This window comes from Amia ocellicauda, chromosome 4 (assembly GCF_036373705.1).
Source record: "Amia ocellicauda isolate fAmiCal2 chromosome 4, fAmiCal2.hap1, whole genome shotgun sequence".
In the NCBI taxonomy this organism is placed as follows: domain Eukaryota; kingdom Metazoa; phylum Chordata; class Actinopteri; order Amiiformes; family Amiidae; genus Amia; species Amia ocellicauda.
In genome coordinates, this window is record NC_089853.1 from 9725921 (window position 1) to 9749312 (window position 23392).

The 23392-nt window shown below is 38.5% G+C and overlaps 2 protein-coding genes across 2 annotated transcripts; one reads left to right on the forward strand and one right to left on the reverse strand.

Moving 5' to 3' along the window:
- Nucleotides 1–213: 213 nt before the first annotated feature.
- Nucleotides 214–12795, forward strand: LOC136747760 (nucleobindin-2). Its single transcript, XM_066700936.1, has 13 exons — nt 214–348; nt 2019–2159; nt 2567–2674; nt 4597–4729; nt 5567–5670; nt 6964–7149; nt 7524–7614; nt 7818–7876; nt 8164–8256; nt 8498–8587; nt 8856–9026; nt 11473–11533; nt 11754–12795. Exons 1-13 carry the CDS (start codon nt 334–336, stop codon nt 11840–11842), a joined length of 1341 nt encoding a protein of 446 aa, XP_066557033.1. The 5' UTR covers nt 214–333; the 3' UTR covers nt 11843–12795.
- A 3037-nt stretch (nt 12796–15832) lies between these two features.
- On the reverse strand, nt 15833–22797 carry LOC136747762 (uncharacterized). The gene is made up of 7 exons (XM_066700939.1): nt 21771–22797; nt 21347–21471; nt 20189–20255; nt 19930–20086; nt 18966–19111; nt 18338–18448; nt 15833–17727 (listed from the first exon to the last, which is right to left on the reverse strand). Exons 1-7 carry the CDS (start codon nt 21921–21923, stop codon nt 17545–17547), a joined length of 942 nt encoding a protein of 313 aa, XP_066557036.1. The 5' UTR covers nt 21924–22797; the 3' UTR covers nt 15833–17544.
- Between the last annotated feature and the right edge of the window lie 595 nt (nt 22798–23392).

The following is a 23392-nucleotide window of genomic DNA, read 5'->3' on the forward strand; positions in this document are numbered from 1 at the left end:
GGCTCAAGCGAACGCCACGTACCTCTCAGTGCAACGCAACTTGACAGGGAAGTCGGCACAGAGAGACTTTGACAGACACCCGCTCCAGCCAATAGAAGAACGAGGTGAAACTTTGAAGAAGCCGAGCAGGGCGATTCTGTCCAATCCGCTGTGAGGAGGGCGGGGGGTTGCTATGGTAGTTAAGAGTTTGGGTTGGGCGTGAGGTAGGAAGGGGTTGGGTTAGAAACGTCGTGTTTGTATTACATTAAAAACTAAAACAGGGGCTGTGCTTGAGATCCGAGTGAATGAACCATCGAGTGAAGAAGCAGTGGACGAAATTGCGAAAACAAAGCCATGACAGCTAATAAAGTAAGTGCGAAGATCACTCGTTTGCTGCGATCGAGGCAGTGTTTATGTTTTTACAGGAGAACAACTTTTTGAGCAGCTTGAATGGGATTGGAGGCATATACAAGGACTGCTATGTTATTAACACAGGTTTCTTTTAAATAGACCGAGTCTGGGCTAATCAGATCATAAATTAAGTCTATTAAGACGCGTTTCTGTTTTAAAATGTATTATTCTACAGACAGTGCTATCGACATAATGTGTGGAACAAGAAGAGCAGAAACGGGAGTGTGTAACTAGAAGATTTAAAAGATAACGAGGATGAATCACTTGGCATTTGACAGGTCAAGCACTGTCTTGTGTGAGAACGCCGAGAACAAAGGCTAATCTGACACATTTACGGCTGACGTCACTGAGGAAAACCTCTAAATAACTGTTAAAGAAATGTTTAAGCAAGAGTGAAATGACATGTGACGGTCCCCACTCAACTAGTTCCCCTTGGCCATAGTTAGCTCTATCTATCCGTATAGGTCGGAGATTGCCAACCCCTGTCCTGCTGGTTTTTGTTCCAGCAGAGCTGTAAATTACATATTTGAGCCTTGTATTGCATTGTTAGTTCAATTAAGGATTCAATTAAGCAATTTAAGATCTCGGCTGGAACAAAAACCTGCAAGAGAGGGGGGTCCTACAAGATCTGTTTGGGAATCACTGGAAAGTAGCTCGCCGTATATATGCCCTGAAAATTGGATGGAAATGATAGCACCGATTCAGGGAAGGAGATGGATGCACATGCCTAGTATCGATTGTCATTTAAAAAACCCAGCTCCATGTATTTGTTACATTTGTTACACCCCTGGGTTTAGTTTTCTGTCGAACGGAAATATAAAAACTGTAGTGTTGCCTGCACATGATTATTGGTATTGTGATTCTCCTTTCTAAGATCTGCTTGTAGTAGGACTCGGTTTTAAAAATCACTGACTAGAATTACATTCAATACATATAGACTAGTTTTAGCATGTTAGCATGACAATAATAATAATAATAATAATAATATATTGATTTAGTTTTGAAGGAATACCTGATGTGTCGTGGGTGAGGGTGGGTGGTATTTTTCTTAACACACAAAGTAAAACCATGATTGATTACTTTAAGCAAAGGATAACATATGGTAGGTAGGGCATTGATTTAGCAGACTATCAGACCTGAAGTGCAATCGTATTTTAGCATACACGTTGGGGTATGTAAAAATATGTCAAATTAACTTACCACGACTTAGGAGGACTGTTGAACTGAACGGTATTTTGTTTGAAAGCTTACAAGGCTGATATAAACTGTAATATCATGTTAGTGATGCATGGTGCAACATCAAATGTACACTACCCTCTACATGTACAATATGCAATACAACTTTAAAATATAAATTACAAAAGGCCAACTGTTTAACTGCTTTATTCAGCAGTGAAGGTTTCCAGAAATGGTTGAAGTCCTGCATTTGTAAGTACAGACTGGTTAATTGCAGTAGTGCTCACAGGGAATTAAGATGTTTACTGGCACTTTCCACATTAAATAATTATTCATTACTTCTAAATAATAACAGGGAACACATTCTTCCAGTTCCGTGTATTAGACTAGATGTTAACCAATTGATTAAACAGACTAAGGCTATTGATTTTTGGCCTGTCTTTACTTTGCAGGTATGTTCGCGTACAGGTTTATGCCATTTCTGCTCAGTGCTCATCTGCCTCCTTGTCTGTGCTGAAGCAGTGCCTATTAGTATAGACAAGACAAAAGTAAATCCCCCAGAAGAAAAACAAGAAGAAAAGTCACAGAGTGCGGTGAGTGTTTTCATGCTTGTGGACAGCTACACTCCAAGACACATTAATACAAATGGCTTCTTCTCCACATTGATCATCAGAGATAATTGTTTCCATAAGGAATCAAATGATTCCCCTGTACATAGAGGATGCAAATTTTGTTAGAAGATGATTGGGAATAGAATTATATGATAAGGAAATATCTCCTGACCAGGAAACACATCCAAATATGTGATCATGATGCAGCATACAGTATTATGTGTACTCGTGTTGTTTAGAGACACTTTCAGAGTACAGGGAATTACATTTCTCATGTTTACAATTATGCTAGTGTGAACTAGACCTTGTAAGACAAAAAGTCAGACAGCTGGTCTTATTTCCCCAACATACTATCCCTTTAACATGAACATGTTGGTTTTCTGTGTCAGGATACTGGGCTGCACTATGATCGCTACCTCAGAGAAGTCATTGATTTTCTAGAAAAAGACCAACATTTCAGAGAGAAGCTGCACAACACGGACATGGAGGACATAAAGGTAAAGGGATGTATGCTTAATAGAATAATTTGCTGCTGGGCGTATTGTGACCCTAATCCGTTTTGACGCGTGATATAGGCAACTTTCACTCTGTCGCTCTCTTCTCAAGCTCACCAATTCTTGTAAAATGTCTGTGCCGTTTCTTTAAGGGAGTAAAATTTTATAGATTAAAAAAAAAAAAAATCACCATAGAGATGTCTTGTTCTACCTATTTGTTCTATCCACTCTCCAAAACGCATGGAATAGAATACATTTTGCATTGGCTACTCTGGCAGGATAGCGGGGAATGGAGGCTCAGAGTCGGACACGCTCACAAAGTAAACGAGCACGTGGGCCAAACGAAAGGTACACAAAACATAAACAAAAATACACAGGCTGCTGGTCCTTAACTTCACTATGTAACAAACACAAAAACGGAACGGCAAGCACAAACATACCACCTGCTTGCTTCCTAAGCTCTTCCTTAAAGGGATGCTTTGGTATTTTGGCATTTTAGCCAGATGTCTTACGGGTCCATGGAAACCTTTTTAATCCTGTGTCCAGTTTGAAGAAATATTGAATTTTTCATTTTGTTAGCTTAGCACACTTGTTGGAAGTCAATGGTCGCAAAACACTGACTCTCAAAAGCTGACTAATAGATACTCAAAAGCTGTGTGGATAGCACATTTGTACATTACGTATTCTATACAAGTCTACAAAAAATCTAAAGTATTTTGATGAATATGTTTAAACATACATATCAGGCATTTTCTTTTTTATGTTGAGGGGACCCAATTCTGTTCACTAATACCATTCCCTCTTGCACTGAACAAATGCTCAGGGATGTGTCCATATTGAAGCACTGGAGGCGAGTGGAGATGTTGTCTATATTGTCTTGTGTATAATGTTGTGATTAGCAAATATGATGTTACATTTGTGCCCAGCTTATCCTTGTAGTTTGCTTAAATCTTATCTTACAAACTAAGTTTTTAAAACCCATTTTACAAAAATGGGACTATTAACCCCCTCCTTGCCACAGCTATAAAACTAGAAAATTAGTCTAGCTAAATGCTCTGTTATTTTCTTAAGCTCAATTAGTGCACAGTGAGTCCCCTTTGTATATCATAGAAACTTAATGAATTAATATAAATAAACAACTTTTATATGACCCTTGGGTTAATATAAAATATTTGTCACTTTGAAATCTTTCCTTTTGTTTGCATGTCCAGGTAAAATTTAAGACAGATGGAAGCACATACATGAAATAACTGTTAACTGAAGCTAAACTCACAGCTGCTCCAGGGAATTCAATGTTTTATTTGATTGCTATGAGCCTGTGTAAGTTAGAAAGGGAGAATTATGGAAAATGACAATTCACAATTATGATAATATTTAATACTTAAGGGTGATCTGCAGTTTTATATAAGGGACAAAATTAGTTGTATGTTTCCTCAAAACTGCGTCTTTTGTTATGTGAGCTGTTTCAGTTTTGCATAACAACGTCAATAAGAGCTGAAATAAAAATAGAATGCTGTGAACATTTTTAACAAAAAGATCACATTAACATGTAAAGCACATCTGAGGAAATATTCGCTGAATAGAAACCATTTAAATTCTGCAGATCTTATGAATGTATTTGGGTTAGTACAGAACATTTGGCACAGATTAGTTAAAATCTTTTACACCTGCCAAGATGCCAAGGAAAAAATAAAAAAGCAAGATGCATATGTGACAAACTATTATTTACAGTTTCTTCTGCCAATAGAATCAGGAACAATCAAGACAAAAAAAAGCTTCTGCTAGAGTCCACATGTTCTTGCAGTTCCTTGATTTTACATTACACAACCGTTTTATTTAGGGGTGTTTCATTGAAAGTGCTTTTAAATTCCCCATTTAACTTTTAACTGAGTTTGTCTTTTTTCCCTTAATTGGTTTCTCAACAGCAAGGAAAGCTAGCCAAAGAGCTTGACTTTGTGAGCCATCATGTGAGAACAAAGCTGGATGAGTTGAAAAGACAGGAGGTGAACAGGTTACGAACGCTGATTAAAGCCAAGCAAGATATCCAAGGGGGGAAAGGTATTACGCCGTAACAAAACCTGCTAGACGACCATAGCACAGAAAGCTGTGAGATTAATACTTTTTGAATTTGAATGCACTACACCAAAGGGGCAAAATGTAGCCGACTGAAATGCCACGCATCTGGGTCCTCAACTTTATTGTAATTGTTTGAACAGCTGAATTTGTTTTTGAAATTCCCAGTATCTTTTGTGTTTACGCAATAGTGTAATGTCTGCAGTTAGCTGTACAAGAGTTCGAGGACAGGTTTCAAAACAGTTGAAGAACCAGCCAGCTGCTTAATGTTGTACTTGCCTTACATGGTGTTTCAGTCAATATCCTTTATTTGTATGTGCCTCTCTCAAATAACTATCCAGCTTACAGCGTATGCTTTAGTTAAAGTTAAAATACTAAATAGCACTTTGCTGAAAGCCATGAATCACAATTGACAGCAATAAATGAATAACGACCACCTGCAGCAAGTACACGTCATCTTAGCAGTCGGTATCCTCCATTAGATCTTTGTTTGCAGGTGAAAAACAAACACCAAACAAAAGCAGACCTCTTTAGACTGTTCAGACATGGATTTGTGCCTTTGCATTCTGGGAATATGTCTGTTTGAGGCACTTTTGAACTTACTTTGACTGTTTAAGGGGTTTTAATCTGTGTTTAAGGGCATGATTGTGTATACATCTCTTGCAAATGCTGCTGTAAATTAGCATCTTATAAATCTGCCATATGAAGTTGTTTTTTTATTTTTTTATTTGATAGAAACTATAACTGTTCATGATTTTATGTGTTGTTACAACCAAGTCTAGCACTGTCTGCAAGGATCTCTTGTGCCTGAATCTCTTCCAGACACTGTTATTGACCACCAGGCTCTGCTCAAGCAGTTTGAGTACCTGAACCACATGAACCCGCACACTTTTGAGGTGGAAGATTTGGACAGGTTAATTAAATCAGTAAGTGTTAGCATCAGCTCCCATTAAAGCTTTCTGGATTGTGGTCCACCTGATCACTGGCTCTACTATAGTTGATTCTACACTGTCCAAAAAGCCACTTATTGTGTGTTATAAAATGTTTCCTTCTTAACTGTATAGTATTTTTTTTTTTTTTTAATTAATTTGTATTTCTTTATTTTTCTGCTTAGGACTCTAATGCACTTATATATTTATTTTTGTGTTGTAAGCCTGAGCTTTCCTCTAGAGAGTGTGTGAATTGTTAATGTTTTGGCAACGCAGGTCCTATTTGAATGCCGAGCGCATTCAGTGTAATTTACCCCTGTCGGAGCGAGCTGGTGTCTGTGAGGTAAATTACTAATGGTTTTGACAGAGGGGAAAGCTGGGGGCTTGGTGTGGACAAACTAATAAAACCAGTGGAGAGATTTTCCTGCCGACAGCAAGCAAAATGCTCTCTGAATCTGATCATATGATATAAAAATCCTGCATAAATCTGCTGGGTACACTGTACACTGTGGGGACCAGATTGCTTCGGGAGTTTATCAAATCTGGAGTGAAAACCTTGTGATCCTAATTGCCTAAAAAACATAGTTATTGCATACAAATCACTGCCCTAGGGATTAGACAACATTGAATCCAGTGATATGAAAGCTAATGAAGTGATAGCTGTATAATTTCTATGACTAACCTAATCACCTGAATTAGTTGTTTTTACCAGCGCACCAGCTTATTCTATGCTAGTCATCTGTTTTCATGTAATGGGGGAAATTATTAAAGTATGCAACAGTGTTTCAGAGGGGTGTCAAAATCACTGTAGAAATGTAACTCTTTTATTCCATTTTTATGTATGTTGTCGTCAGAGGACGAAGCTTTTTCTGTGGCACATTAGTGAACATTTCTGAGCCAAGTAACCTAAAGCAAGGCAGTGAAGATCAAGTTAAAGACTGCAGAATCCTTTAGGACTGCGCTGTCTTATGATGTTTTATGGCCTGTGTATTGGTTGCTATGTTACAATCCACAAACTAGTAATAGGTAAACCTTGCACACAGTTGATAAAACCTATATAAAACAGTTTATACATGGAAGATTTCCCAGAGTCCCCTGACAAGGGTTCAAGTATAGTTCTGGAAGTTCTGCATTGACCAAAATTGTCTGAAAGGTGGAGCCTGGTTGAACACAGCCAACCACACAAAATGATGCTGTTGCTAAGGATTTGTGTTTCTGCAGCTCAGAAACAATTCGCTCTTAGTCTTCTTTACTTTTGCCGGTTCTTCTAATGGTCTCTCTTCCTTTAAGGCTACAAAAGATCTAGAAAACTATGACAAGGAGCGCCACGAGGAATTCAAGAGGTACGAGATGATGAAAGAGCACGAGAGGAGAGAGCACTTGAAGTCCCTGGACGAGGATCACAGGAAGAAGGAGGAGGAGCATTTTGAGGACCTGAAGAAGAAGCACGCCGACCATCCCAAAATCAATCACCCGGTAAGACTGCACGCACCCCCCTCCATCTACACACCTGAATGTATAGATCATGCAGACTTACCATTAGCAGTTCCCTGTGCATATCTTCAGTTTCCTGAAAGAGGACAAATGTTAAATCGCACATTTACCACATTCATGATGCCTTTACTTAACTGTATTTTTGCACTTTGTTTTGCACTGATGTTCTAAGTCTATTATTATTATTATTATTATTAATTCATATACACACATTTTTCCCCTCTAAGGCATCACAAACCATTACTTTTAATTTTATAATGGGAGCTGGCTCTTGGATTTCTTAAAAGTATTATTCATTTCACATGGTAGAATAAATTGTATGAATATTCCCCAATGCATTATGGTCTCTTGCGCAGGGAAGTCAGGACCAGCTGAAGGAGGTGTGGGAGGAAGCTGACGGGCTGGACCCTGAGGATTTCGATCCAAAGACTTTCTTTAACCTGCACGGTAAGTTGGGCATTTTAATACAGTACCTGGCAGGGCCTGTTTAATTAATAATGTCAAGTCTGTTCTAGTTTACCAATCCTAGTGTCTACTCTACCTCATGACTCGCAGGGTTTACCGACTGTAGAAAGGCAAAACCCCCAAATTGCAAACTAATGTTTCAAAGTAAAATGTGAGTCTCACTTGCCGAATTATTGGCTCCACAGACACCAATGGGGATGGCTACTTCGACGAGCAAGAGTTGGAAGCGCTCTTTACTAAGGAGGTATGTCTAGTGTTCACACTGCCACCGCTAATGTACAGGGAACTGTGGGATACCACTTCAAAGGAAACCAACCACCTTGGCTCCGGGCAGGCTTATGCTGAACTTAAGAGTATTCAAGTCAAAGCCTTACGGCACCGACTACTACTGTACATTGTTTGCATCTTTAGGCTTTAGCAAATGTTTGAGTTTTTTAAAAGTTGGCCCTTACACAATAGATGACCAATACAGGCTGTTGCTGTAGTTTGAAAGGCACTTCAGTGAAATTGCTTGGGTTGCTGTGATTCTAGCTGGAGAAGCTCTATGACCCCAGTAATGAGGAAGATGACATGGTGGAGATGGAAGAGGAGAGACTGCGGATGAGAGAGCATGTTATGAATGAGGTAATGTCCGCACACACAATTAACTGCATCTACTGTAGGGAGGCCCTGTTCCGTGTCTGTTTAGGAACCATTTTAATGTATCTCCATAAAACAATATATTGTGAATGCTAAAGACCTATTGCACATTGTCCTTCAACATGTTTCTCTTTGCAGAAATTATAAACTAGAATGAAATAACCGGTCCACAATATGAAATCGAACAGCACTCTCTAATTTTATGTGATGGTGGCTGGTTTGACAGGTTGATTCAAACAAGGACAGACTGGTTTCCTTAGATGAGTTCTTGGTGGCGACAAAGAAAAAGGAGTTCCTGGAGCCAGAGAGTTGGGAGGTAAGTTGGTCTTTCTTCTGTTCTCCCTGCTGTCTGCTGTTTATAGATGATACTGCATGGTCTCCATGGAAAGTTTTATCATAATTTTTAATAAAATAAATAAGTCTGAATATATATATCTAAATCTCAACTAAAACTTAAATGTTTATTGTACTTTGATCAGGATCCCTGCACTTGAAATTCGTCTTTAATATTCTGAATACATAAAGCTTCTTGGCTACTGTCCAAAAAAGTTACTGACTTCTTGTTTTGGGTTTTTGTTTTTTAGACCCTGGAACAAAATCCTGCTTACACGGATGACGAACTCAAGGAATTTGAGGAGCAGCTTGCCAAGGAGGAGAAAGACCTGAACCAGAAAACAGTTGATCTTCAGAAACAAAAAGAGGAGTTGGAGAGACAACAGGAGCAACTGAACGCTCAGAAATTAGAACTGCAGCAGGTGAGGTAACCATAGAGGTCGCTATACTGTGGGGCTGTTATTTGAATATAGATGCTTGCTACATTGCTACTACAAGCTTGACCTGTAATAACCCATATTTATGGGTTATTACGGGTATTTACATAGATGTTAACAATAAAAAACACTCCAGTAACCTGGTTACGTAAGTGCCAAAAATTATAGTCAGACTAGTTCCATGATCGGCAAGATATGAAGCACGTCTGGTGTTGCATGCTCCTTAAAATCATCCTAACTCTGCAATGGGTACGGGAGCTTTTCAAGTGTAAGAAGATAACATTCAGTTTGTCCTGACATAAACAACAGGTTTTACAGGTGCAAAAGGCTTACCCTTGCAACTACAGCAAAACAGATGCAGCAAAAGACGATATCGTTTTGGATCTTGACAACATGATTCAGCTGATGCAAAGTACAATCGGTTCTCGCCACAACATACATATACATGCCGGTTGGGGAAGAAAAATATTTTTGAACTATCTTAACCTCTTCATTGCATAACATCTATTTTGTGCTTACTCCTAAATGTATGTAATGAATGTTTTCCCTCAATGCTGTTTGAAGCTTTCCTGAATTAGACTGATGATCTTGACTTTTCTATCTGTCCTGAACTGCCATATTATCTAGGATGGGGCAAAAGGAGCCCTCACCTCTGTGTTTTCGTCAGCTTTGCATTGGAGGAGAAAAGACAAAAAACAGCCACCGTATCGGAGCACCATTATGTAATTTAGGAAAATAGACCAATTCATAATTATCAGGGCAGTGTATGCCCAGCCTGCAGCTATGGATGCAAAACAAAGGCATTAAAATATTTTTCACATTTCATGTTTCCACGTAATACAAATGGCACAAGACCAGATAAGGGAAATCTGTCTCGGTCTTCTCACTCAGAGGAAGGGACAGCATCTCCATTCCAGGATTGAAATGCATTAGAACTTCCAAGGGATAATGAAAAATCTAAAAAAAAAAAACAATGTTGCGGTTTTGATTATTTTTCATTTCAGCGGACCCACCTAGTTGATATCCAAGTGTTTTTCCCCTTTCCTAAATGCAATACATTATACACTCACCTAAAGGATTATTAGGAACACCTGTTCAATTTCTCATTAATGCAATTATCTAACCAACCAATCACATGGCAGTTGCTTCAATGCATTTAGGGGTGTGGTCCTGGTCAAGACAATCTCCTGAACTCCAAACTGAATGTCTGAATGGGAAAGAAAGGTGATTTAAGCAATTTTGAGCATGGCATGGTTGTTGGTGCCAGACGGGCCGGTCTGAGTATTTCACAATCTGCTCAGTTACTGGGATTTTCACGCACAACCATTTCTAGGGTTTACAAAGAATGGTGTGAAAAGGGAAAAACATCCAGTATGTGGCAGTCCTGTGGGCGAAAATGCCTTGTTGATGCTAGAGGTCAGAGGAGAATGGGCCGACTGATTCAAGCTGATAGAAGAGCAACTATGACTGAAATAACCACTCGTTACAACTGAGGTATGCAGCAAAGCATTTGTGAAGCCACAACACGTACAACCTTGAGACGGATGGGCTACAACAGCAGAAGACCCCACCGGGTACCACTCATCTCCACTACAAGTAGGAAAAAGAGGCTACAATTTGCACAAGCTCACCAAAATTGTCCAGTTGAAGACTGGAAAAATGTTGCCTGGTCTGATGAGTCTCGATTTCTGTTGAGACATTCAGATGGTAGAGTCAGAATTTGGCGTAAACAGAATGAGAACATGGATCCATCATGCCTTGTTACCACTGTGCAGGCTGGTGGTGGTGGTGTAATGGTGTGGGGGATGTTTTCTTGGCACACTTTAGGCCCCTTAGTGCCAATTGGGCATCGTTTAAATGCCACGGCCTACCTGAGCATTGTTTCTGACCATGTCCATCCCTTTATGACCACCATGTACCCATCCTCTGATGGCTACTTCCAGCAGGATAATGCACCATGTCACAAAGGTCCAATCATTTCAAATTGGTTTCTTGAACATGACAATGAGTGCACTGTACTAAACTGGCCCCCACAGTCACCAGATCTCAACCCAATAGAGCATCTTTGGGATGTGGTTGAACGGGAGCTTCGTGCCCTGAATGTGCATCCCACAAATCTCCATCAACTGCAAGATGCTATCCTATCAATATGGGCCAACATTTCTAAAGAATGCTTTCAGCACCTTGTTGAATCAATGCCACGTAGAATTAAGGCAGTTCTGAAGGCGAAAGGGGGTCAAACACAGTATTAGTATGGTGTTCCTAATAATCCTTTAGGTGAGTGTATGGCCTCAAAAGAAGAGAATAACACAGGGCTGATGGCATTATGAGGGATTTCACGTGTGTTATGTGAGCAGCTACAAAAAATGGTAACAGCACTGATATATGATCCATTGTGTTTGACAGTTTATTTTCTTTCTTTCCCTTCAAGGCTGTAGAACATATGGAGAAGTTAAAAAGTCAAAAAGCACAGGCTCCTCCAGATGGCGCCGGTGAGTTCGGGGTGCTTTGGAATCGTAATGTTCTTAATCTGCTCTGCTAGAAAACATTTGTTTTGTGACTTTTGTGAATTATTGAATCCCAATGGACTGTGATTAACAATGTGTAACAATCTGTGTCTGTTAGTGTGAGGCTTTGTGGGGGCACTAATTCTGGACCCTGCTGTTTATAAGGCGGTGGCATTTTGACTGTGTGTGTTTTGTATTCTTTTAGATGATGGAAACGCACCTCCAGCTGCCCCAGGAGGAAATGGTGAGCCCCTGCCTCCAGGACACAACGCAGAAACGCAGCCTCACTCTTAACCTGCCTTTCCACTCGGGTCTCCATGTGCCGAATGTGTGTCTATGTGAGCCTGCAGCCCGTGGACATGCAGGCCTATATAGACGAAACAACCTGCAGACGTTCTCAATCAGTTGACTCCAAAACGAAACAAAAAAACTTCTGTAATGTTTTTGGTTTTGTTTTCCTGCAATTGTAACCTACCAATTTCATGCTTGTCAGGGTAAGCACTGTTAAGAGGGTGAATTATTTATAGTCGCAAATCACAAAGAGGTGCCTGACAGGAGTTTTTGTCAGGAAAGCCGTCACATTTTCACCTCCTCGATATGGTAATCTGTGAAACACTTCAAAGGAATTGCTGGTAATTGTTTTTATTATTATTATTTTAATTTGATCCTGATGAAGGTTGTTATTGGGTCATTCTGGAGGTGCTAATTAAGATAGTTGTTCCTGGAAATCTATTTTGTGCCTCATAAAAAGTAATGTGTGTAATATGAACCATTGTCTCATTGCAAATGATCAATTCATCTATTTGTATGCATAAGACCCCACTAACTAGTCAGGGGTACAAATAAAATCAGGAATTACTTCTATTTTAGAATATTTGAAGGTATTTTATAGTCTTACACTGATAGAGCAGTGACGGCTTTAGATGGCACTGTGCGAACTGGATCGGTAACTAATCCAATAGATGCGATGAATTTGGCGGGGGAAGAAATGTTTACATTTACTGTTTTTTGGCTGCATAATGCTTTCATGTGAAACATTTGATAATGAATGTCATTTCCCTTTGACTCCGGCCATGAACACAAAGCAACTCCACCTCCATAGCCAAATGACACTAACAGTCTAAGTGATTCCAACATCTTTGTATTGATAATTTGCTACAAGATCAAGGTTTCCACTTCCCCTTTCATGAAAGTGAAATGAATGTATATGTCCTTATGTGATACAAAATAAATATTCAGGAACTTAATCGTTTTTGGACTGCTGTTTTAATAACGGGGAAGACATGGTATGTGTCATGTACCTGTAATAATTAGATGTACAGTAAAATGTTATTTACGGTTCATATAAAGTTACTTTTTTTAATACCTTCAATTTGATCACTATTGTGTTGGATTTCCATTGACGTATACATAATTAAGTTTCCTAATGAACATTTTTTGGGTTGTTTAGAAAGAATGGAACTGCAGTGAATTGTTTCCCCAGTTAAAAAGAAAAAACAAACACTGCATGTCTCTTTAAATTACATTTTGTCAAATTTGCATTTGGTTTCTGTCTCAAGGGGAATCTTTTGGGTATTTTCAGTGTTCAGATCTTTTGAAACTATTTTAATACTACATATTGTACTCTTCCTATTTGTAAACTGCACAATTAGGAGTACTACACAAACTAAGATCTCAGCTAACCTCTACTGCTATAAACTATGTTCTGCTAAGAAATAAGGAAAATATAGATTTAATATCTAAATAAAGATGTTTCCTTCTTATAGAAACTGAATGCTGAAAAATTAGAGATGAGCATATATGTTTCTGCCAGTCATTTCTACTACTATGGTCAGGTAGAAAGTCATTCAACTTGTTGTAGAACCAGATAAAGTTTGTGTGTTGTCAATCTCAGATTGGTAAAAATGTCTCAGTCCGCCATTTCACTGCAATCTTTAAATACATAGAGATAAGCTTGTCAAAGTATTTTAAGAACTGTTTGATGCTGTGTAGAACAAGGACCAAAATGTAACCCCATCTTTTCTGATTAAGTTTGTCCTTGATTATGATCAATTGTCCTTGACTATGTAACACAATTTTTGTTCCTGGGTAGTAAGTGTTAATTCCTAATTGCTTATGCCTCAAAAGTATAGAAAATGGCTATTATTCCCCACAAACTTTTCTTTTGTGACCAGGACAGTGATATTTTGAAATGTACCTATTTCCAATGAGAAAACGGGAAAAATGTGTCTTTTCGTTCACATAAAGTCAGAAAAAAATGTATGAATCCAAATTAACATGTATTTATACTAAAGTAATAAAGAAAATGACTACAAGAGATTTAGAAGTGAGTAGTTTTTTTTAAAAGACACATTTGCCCGTTTTCTCATTGGAAATAGGTACATTTCAAAATATCACTGTCCTGGTCACAAAAGAAAAGTTTGTGGGGAATAATAGCCATTTTCTATACTTTTGAGGCATAAGCAATTAGGAAATGACACTTACTACCCAGGAACAAAAAAAAAACAAAAAATGTTACAGTGTTATCATAAAGACGGGTTGTAGTTTCTTCATAGATTGTTACAAATTTTCAAAGTTTTGTACTGCAGAGCGAAGACTATTTTGCCAGCTTTCTGTACATTGATGTATTGAATGAATAAAATCTACAATTGTTCAACCTGAAGGTGAAAATCAAATAAGAGACAACAACATAGGTGTGTAAAAAAATTTGCCATTAGCAGCAGATCCTTTAAGTCCTGTAAGTTGCGAGGTGGGGCCTCCATGGATCGGACTTTTTTGTCCAGCACATCCAACAGATGCACAATTGGATTGAGATCTGGGGAAGTTGGAGGCCAAGTCAACACCTTGAACTCATGATTCATCAGACCAGGCCACCTTCCTCCATTGCTCCGAGGTCCAGTTCTGATACGTGCACATTGTAGGTACTTTCGGCAGTGGACAGGGGTCAGCATGGGCACCCTGACTGGTCTGCAGCTACGCAGCCCCATACGCAACAAGCTGCAATGCACTGTGTGTTCTGACACCTTTCTATCCGAACCAGTATTAACTTTTTCAGCAATTTGAGCTACAGTAGCTCGTCTGTTGGATCGGACCACACGGGCCAGCCTTCGCTCCCCACATGCATCAATGAGCCTTGGCCACCCATGACCCTGTTGCCGGTTCACCGCTTTTCCTTCCTTGGACCACTTTTGATAGGTACTGACCACTGCAGACCGGGAACACCCCACAAGAGCTGCAGTTTTGGAGATGCTCTGACCCAGTCGTCTAGCCATCACAATTTGGCCCTTGTCAAAGTCGCGCAGATCCTTACCCATTTTTCCTGCTTCTAACACATCAACTTTGAGGACAAAATGTTCACTTGCTGCCTAATATATCCCACCCACTGACAGGTGCCATGATAACGAGATTATCAGTGTTATTCACTTCACCTGTCAGTGGTCATAATGTTATGGCTGATCAGTGTATATATATAAAGAGTTGCAGAAAATAGCAAGAGACTCGGTGTGTGGTAGAAGGTTGATTCTTTATTCTGGCAGCTGCAGGGGAGCCTGACCTGAGAAGTTTCCTCAGACAGTCTCAACAATTCTAAGTTACATTTGGTATTTTATGGGTTGTGTTCAAGGCAGAGAAGATAGTTCTTTCCTTCTTGATAGGTGCAAACAAGCTTACTAAGCAAATTGTAACTAATTAACAAGAGACATTGAAATTACTTACTACATAGACTTTATGAATGAATAACCTCTTGGTCAAGGATGCCAACTCAGCAAGTTTTGTTAAACAACAAGATGTTGTGAAACAACAGAATACAGAGCCTTAGAGATAAGATAGCTATATTTGAAATGAGAGAAATAATAAATAAGAAATAAGAAATAAGCTTTAAAAATCTAGGAATGTAAAATGTATCTACAAATATTAAATTGAATTCTAGAAATATTCAATATATAATCACTGAAGCAAATACCATTGGTAGCTTTCCAGTAAATGTGAAAAAAGATACAACTCTGGTAACAATTCAACTGGTCTAGTGCAGCTCTGGGGTGATAGATGTGCAGTTCAGAAATGGTGTGTATTACCAAGCTGCAGGTGATCTGCTGGGCACTGTACCTCAACCTCTGCAGTACCATGTCATTATTTCTGTTTCTTAATAATGGGAAATCCAGGATGAATGGAAAAGCAGATCAGTCAACCTGTGCCAAAATGTATGCGTAAGATATGATCAGCCTCAAGTAAATGGAAGGCTGTTTGAGACAGGAAAGGTGTTGGAAATCATTATTGGGACAGGAGTTTCAGTCAATCAGCTTTATTTGTCAATCAGCCTGTGTCTGAATTGGACAGCAAGGCCTATTGATTCCCTGGTTACAAGCAGTTATATTGCCCGCCAAAAGGGGTGATCTACAGAAGGAGGGGCCAGTCCCCTCTCTTCCTATTGGAGCAAGCAGTGATACAGAAGCAAAAACAGCCAAAAATACAGTTACATGGTTTTGTATAATATTGAAGGCCTGGGAAAGTTTCACAACTTGCTTACGTCTTATACTAGAAACCTTTATGTTGTCCAAAGATATAGAAGTTGCTCAGTACCCGTTTTCAAGGTCTTGTTCCAACCGTATTTGGTGGGATCTTAGTAAAAACTCACAATATAATAAACAATAAGACGTTCATTACACGTAAGCAGAATCAATCTCACACACACACAAGAAAAGCAATGATTATATGTATTCAACAAAGCATTGATCATATTAAATGCAATGGTATACATATTAAAGAAAGGCATTGATCATTCATATGAACCCTTCTGTCAGTCATTTTGGCCTCTGAACCCCAGACAAAAGGTGAGGGCCAGATGGCCAATGATACTACTGCATCCCATTTGCTCTGGAGTCTGGATTTGGCTATGATAGTCTTGACTTGTCTTGCTACCTCTTCTCCCTGTTTGTACTCTTTCCATCACCATTTCATAGATCTGTACACAGTTAATACTACAAAGAGGGTCAGGATAGAGACACTTAGCGTGACCAAAGATAACCCAAACATTGCAAAATCAACATTGCTGTTCAGTACTATTGTATTGTATTTATATGAATACAGGTATTTGAGACTTCTACTCTTTTACTCAGTGGTTGGGTAGCTTTCTGGGGGGAGGGATAATTAAATTAACCTTTGTTCCCTGGAAGTATTAAAAAAATAATTACAGATCAAGCCTCCATCCCCCTCCATATTATACATGTTACTTGCTCTTTGGAGCAATGTCTTTACTGGATTAAATTTGAAGATGAAGCTGTTTCCAAGTCATGCTTTTTGGTTGTTCGTACAAGTATTGGTACCCTTTTGATTAAACATGTTCAACTAATGACCAACATGATCCAGTCCCATGTATTACTGGTGTGAAATATGCGGTCCGTTCTTCGTACGTGGCTTAACAAAGTCAGGCTAAATTGATTTATCCCGTTATCTTAAAACAGAATTTGCTTATCACAGATAAGTGCCTGTTCCCGTTTGGATATGAAAGGACACTTTGAACTGGGATATTTAGTTGTTGTGTCTACACTTGAATATCAAGGTTTCAATCATATAGTGTTAAACTAGATCTGATTTTTTAATTCTATTCAGGCTGATCCCTGATACATTTGGTGCAATAAACTTATTTTTTAAATGAAAATATCCCTCTGACAATTTAACAACACTCTATTCCCACATCAACACTTATCGTCAAAAATGCAAAGGGGATATAATTCAACTAAATTATGGGCATAAAGGAGGGGTGTTGCTGCTGAATAAATGTTATAACTGCAATTAACCAAAATAGTGTATTATCTACACAGTACTTAAAAAGAATAATACATTACAATTTCCGAAACAGCATTGCATACTGTAGATTTGCTCAAATATCCTGAGTTTATGCCAAGTTATCCTTAAACTTAGCCTACCCTAGTTATCCACGTACGAAGAATGGACCCATGGAGCTGAAAACCACTAGCCAGATGTAGCCTTAGAGTTTCCTAATCCTGCTTTCCATAAGAAACAAAAAAACGCTCATTGATGTAGTCCAGTGTTTTGATTGGAGGGTACTTGTTTGAGTTGTCACAGCAAGATATGATTGCATCATCATCAGGGTCCACAAAGAAGGCCACCGACTGCCTTGGGTTCTTGTCCTCAGCAGGAGGCAGTAATACTCTGTGCTTCTATATATATATATATACAAAAAGCCAAACTATTCAGTCTAATGTTTTAGATTAATTAAAGTCATAGTCTGTCTCTTTGATTTGTGTTTCAATTACAAGTATTTTAACAGCAGCACAGGTTACAGCTTTCATGCTTTTTTAAACTGGTTTGAGACTGAATGACAAGAGAGCTGAGGGTTACAGGTACTCAATACATTTAGAACTGATTTCACCCAAGACATACATTTCTCCATGTTTACTAACTTTTAGCATAGTTAACTTTCAGCAGTCATGATTCTGCACCTTTTCCGGTAACAGTTTAGCTCATTTATGTACACTGGAAAGCAGACACCATGAGCTGCACCAAGGATATTCCGAGAAGCTTAATTTTCTGTTTAAATAACTTGTATTCCAAGGAGTAAACATGTTGCACCTAAAGGTGACATATATAAAAAAGTCTGCTCTCAGTCTCTTCATTAACAACATGATTTACTACCATCATTTAACAGTTTAATGGATGTCAGTGAAAAAAACAAAACCTATTGCTGTATCTCTGGACAGATCAACTCTCATGTTTTCTACATGCACTGTGTTCTGTGGCTCTGATAGTCATTACAGCTCTATTGCTTACCGCGGAGACAAAGTAATCACTCGTCCATCTCTGCATCAGGTCGGCAATGTTAATCAGGATGGTGCCAGGAATATGAGGCACTGATATGTACTCTCCTGATCTGTTCATTACCTGTTAAAAACAAGTAGAATGATACCATGCTCAATATAACACTTCAGGAGGCATCTCCACTACCATTTAAGTACTATCTATTGTTCTGAGCCAAGGACAAATTTAAGAAGTGTCCTTCACTATACAATGCAGGCATGCAATCAGGTTTTCATTTCCTCAACATTAACATTAATAAAGTAATAATGTAACAGTAATCATGCTGGAGGAATGCTTAAATGTGTAAATGGGTGTGTTTTTCCCATGTTCTCATCATGTTTACCATCATCTATTCAGTATTTGGGATTGGGCTTGTACGTCTCGTTTTTTTTTGGCAGCAAACCTGACTTTCAAATATTTTGAAAGTATTTGAACTACCTTTGGATTTGATAACTATATCCAGTATTACTATTAGTATAGTAGTATAACTATTAATAGTATAACTAATAGTATAACTATTTCCAATTATTGGAAAATAATTTGGAAATGATGTACTCAGAATGGCCGGCACAAGACAAGAAACACAACAGCTGACCGATACCTCTAGTCCACCCTCACTGCTTTGAAAGACCAAGGTAATGGTACCATAGTCTGAATGCTCTCCACACCGGATCTGTCCCTCTTTCACTGAGGACATGTCCACTGGGGGGTAGTACAGGGTTCTGAGAGTGGTGGCATTTTTATCACCTGTGAGAAACAGCATTGTCATTATACACTGAGAGAGCAAGCACAGGTGGTTCTTCAGAAAACTTGATCAGCAAGGTTTACCTCCACTTACTGTAGATTGTATAAAGTAACCGCACCCTCCCCCCCTTCTCTCTCACTCTCACTCTCACTCACTCTCTCTCTCTCTCTCTCTCTCTCTCTCTCTCTCTCTCACACACACACACACACACACACACACTGAGCTACTGACAGAACATGGTCTCTGCTGGTACTGAGCATAATGTTGTTATAACCCTCTGTCTTTACTAAGTGGGTTCACTTTTGAAGGAAATGCATCTGAAGCAACACAAGCCTCCTTCAGTACCAGTAGTAATTCTGAAGAACTTTTATGCTCAAGACATCTGTGGTAATGGGAAATTTACTTTAAACGGAGGTGGCTTTAAACAGCTACATACTTATCTTGTCAGCACTGGAGTCAATGAGGATCCATCAATGATTTATTTGTACAGTGGACAAAGTACTGCATGATTTAGGTCAGATTGGTTAATGGTTAAATCACATAATCAACCTCAATGTTGCTCAACAAAAGACAAATCTAAACACAGAACCACAATAGCAGATGTCATGCAAAGATTATTGCAAACAACTAATTGAAAAACCAGAAAGACAAATAAACATATCAACCCAGACTACATTATTATCTTATTTACTGACACAGCAAATTAAGTTTATTTCATACTCACATATATTTTTTCTGTTGTTACATTAGTTGTGGATGTTGTGATACAAGTTAAAAGGAACCTAGAAAAATGATTATGACAATCTATGCGTCTACATACGGTTCATCCGTTTGTGTGCGTTCACAAAGTAGTCACTGTCCAAACCCAGGATCAAGGCCATCACTCGGAGTATCCTCAGGGACAGCTGCTCACATCTGGTGAAGAACGACTCCATAATCCTCCGAAAACCAGCAAGCACCTCTTCAGAGGGCCACATCTGTTGATGTTCAGTGAAAAACAAATGCATAAATATATAAAATAGGTTTCTTCTGAAAGAAACAATAGCCACATAGGTAAAATAATAAGATAGGGTAGTTACTATGTCAGGTTGTATGGAAACAATATTGAACGATTCTTTGAGGTCTCCTGGTCGAAGTGGATTTAAACTGAAAAATAAAAGGGAACATTAGTTGCTAAGGTTTCTTAAGGTGAAAACATATTCAACATATATACACTACCGGTCAAAAGTTTAAAACCCCTCCATTTTTCCAGTTTTTAATTAAATGTACGCAGTTTAATGTCTCAATGCGCTCTGAAATTAAAGGATATAACAAATAAACAATTGAAGATAAAAAATAAATAATGGAATCGTTTTGTTTAACAACATTTAACCCCTTAAACTGACAAACCCCTCTGGTACCCTTGAAAGGGCACCAAGTCTGTGTGCTTCTCTTTAATCCCAGATCTATGCATTCTGAAATGGGGGGGTGGGGGGATGCTTGGTCTGAGTAGGAATACAATGTCACAGAAAATAATGACAATTATAACATATTCTGGAACCAGACAGTCTACTGATCAAAACAAGACCATCCACGTTTTGGTAGAAGCAACACACACCCGTACAGAGCTCAGAATGTCAAGATGGAGAACTCTGTTTACAGTGTACTAATACACAAAAATTTTACATAATTAGTTCTGAACTTCTCTGTGTTTCATAGAACATCACATAATATAATTAATCGTTAGGTTGTTCTGAAAAAAAACAAGCCTATTTGCAAAGAAATCCGATCGAAAGTGAGTGCTCTGTGACCGTCTGAATAAGACACCCCCCGACCCCAGCAGACTGCGTTTTTACCCCCCAGGCTCTGAATGACGGTGGGCGATATGAAAAATATTAATCGGATGTGTCTGAGAATGAAACGCCAAGAGAATAAGCTTTCAAACGATGTGCGCATTGTAGGAATACAGTGTAACTTCCATGCACAGGAGCTGCGCGTAACACTGCCAAATAATGCTTATGAGGGTGTATTAACAGTATAGTACATGTACAGAAATGTACATTATTTCTAAGTTTTTGGAAACCTAAACTTTTTTTTAACCTCTGGCAGTTCACCGCTTACCTTTCAGGTTATTCACTGTAATTGAACTGCTTAAATTTCAATAAAAACTTTTGACCGGTAGTGTAGTTCAGTTCAGACTTGGTGGCCTTCTTCGTATCTTGAGTTCAATTGGTATGTTTATCTTAATGTCACCATACCTTTCAGTCTCAGCAGGAGCCCAGCCATGGTTTGGTACACTGGGTTGATTGGACCGATTGAACTGCTTTTTAATGTCTTCAGGCAGGAAAAAAAAAGTTTTGGAGATGTCAAGGATTGATTTCACCTAAAGAAAATTAAGGTTGAATATCAAATGCTGCTTAACAAAAATATTGTTATTTAGACTGATGCATTTGCTGTGTCTGGCTGCCTATGTTCAATAAGTAATTTGGAATAGTTCTGCAATTATTAGTTTATGTACACCAATTTGTTATTGTCTGAAGACATCATGCAATTGTTAAAAGCTTTCATTAGGTACTATGCTCTGGTTTTAAAACACCATTTGTTTACCACCACTACTCAAACACACTCAAACTAACCCGCAGATGGTATGCACTATTTCATTTGCACCCGTTTCTTTCTCACCTCTTCTGGCTCAATCCCAGTGTTTTCCAAGTACACAAAGCCAATCTCAGTGAAAGCTTTATTCATCTCTTTGATTATGGTTCCCAGTTTGTCATCGGGAACCTCTTCTCTCCCCAGCCTATAGGCTCCAAAATCAACCACAGGGATTTTCATTTCAGGAGGTCAGGTCTCTCAGGTACTCAGGAAGCATTCAGTTAGTGACTGATCTTGAATCAGTAGATCAGGGGTCCAGACAACAAACTATCACTGATTAACTGGGAAAATCATGCAACCCCCCTTTGAGAAGACAGGGGATGCCAAATATTTCAGTATACATGTTGCCAAATTGGCATCCCCTGTCTTCCCTTAGAGTGATGCCAAATATTTCAACATGTGTACTGCAATATTTGTCAGCACCCTTCTTCTCATAATTTGAGCCTTTGTTACACTTTAAAAAAATATATCACTGTTCTCAAAACATTAATGGAATATAGGCAAGGATAGTAATCAGGATTGCATGTAGCAAGGATGTGGCTGTTATAATGCGGGATTTCAATTTCCCAAACATAGACTGGGAAAGCCCAGTCGGGGCTACAGAAGCAGAAATAGAAATGGTTGAGATGGTAAATGACTGCGTCATTTAGAAGAGGTAGACTGGAGCACACTGGATACAGATTCGGTTGAAAACGGATGGTTATATGTTAAGAATATACTACTTGAGGCTCAGGAAAAATGTATACCAATATTTAGCAAATTGAGGGCCAAAATGGTTTAATAGAGGTATGCAAGAAAATATCAAGAGAAAGAAAATGTTGTATAGAGCATACAAAAGGGATAGAGATTAAACAAAATACAAAGAATATGTTGAACTGCAAAGAAATCTTAAAAAAGGGATCGAGAAAGCAACGATTATCCTATGGCTAGGCTTAGGCTATGCACAACAGCAACCCTGTTTAAGACTTCACACAAAATACACATTATTTTCTACTCAAACATCAAATGAGATTGGGAGTTGGCTATGATTTATATGAACTCGGTTTGTCAGTTGCACATTTGACCCCATGTCTGCCTTAGAACTGTAAACTACCTGCTATCCTGTTCAATCCACAATAAATCTGCATTCACAACCACACACAACACAGTTTAAAGAAATGTACGCATGTGCCAAATCCGTTCTCTCCAGGACTGTATTTGGGCACCACTGGTCTATAGCACATCTATAGCCCATGGAACACACACACATACATATGTATAAATGTGTAAATGTGTGTGTGTGTATATATATATACACACACACACACACACACACATACACATATATATATATATACAGATAGATGTCATATTTCACAACCTGAAGACAGGGTTCATTCTAGTAAAAAAAAAAAAAAAAAAAAAAAAAAAAAATCTGAATATCTGTTGTCTTCTTTAGAGCAAGTCTTTAGGACACATTAGAACTTGTTTTGTATTCATTTACAATTTGTATGCATGTTGAGATGGTAGTAAAGTGGACAGTAAAATTATATGTGTTTTATTTTTATGTCATGACTATGTATTAGTATTATTATTTTTTAATTTATTTCTTAGCAGACGCCCTTGTCCAGGGCAACTTACAAAATATAAGAGCAATACAAAGTAATAAT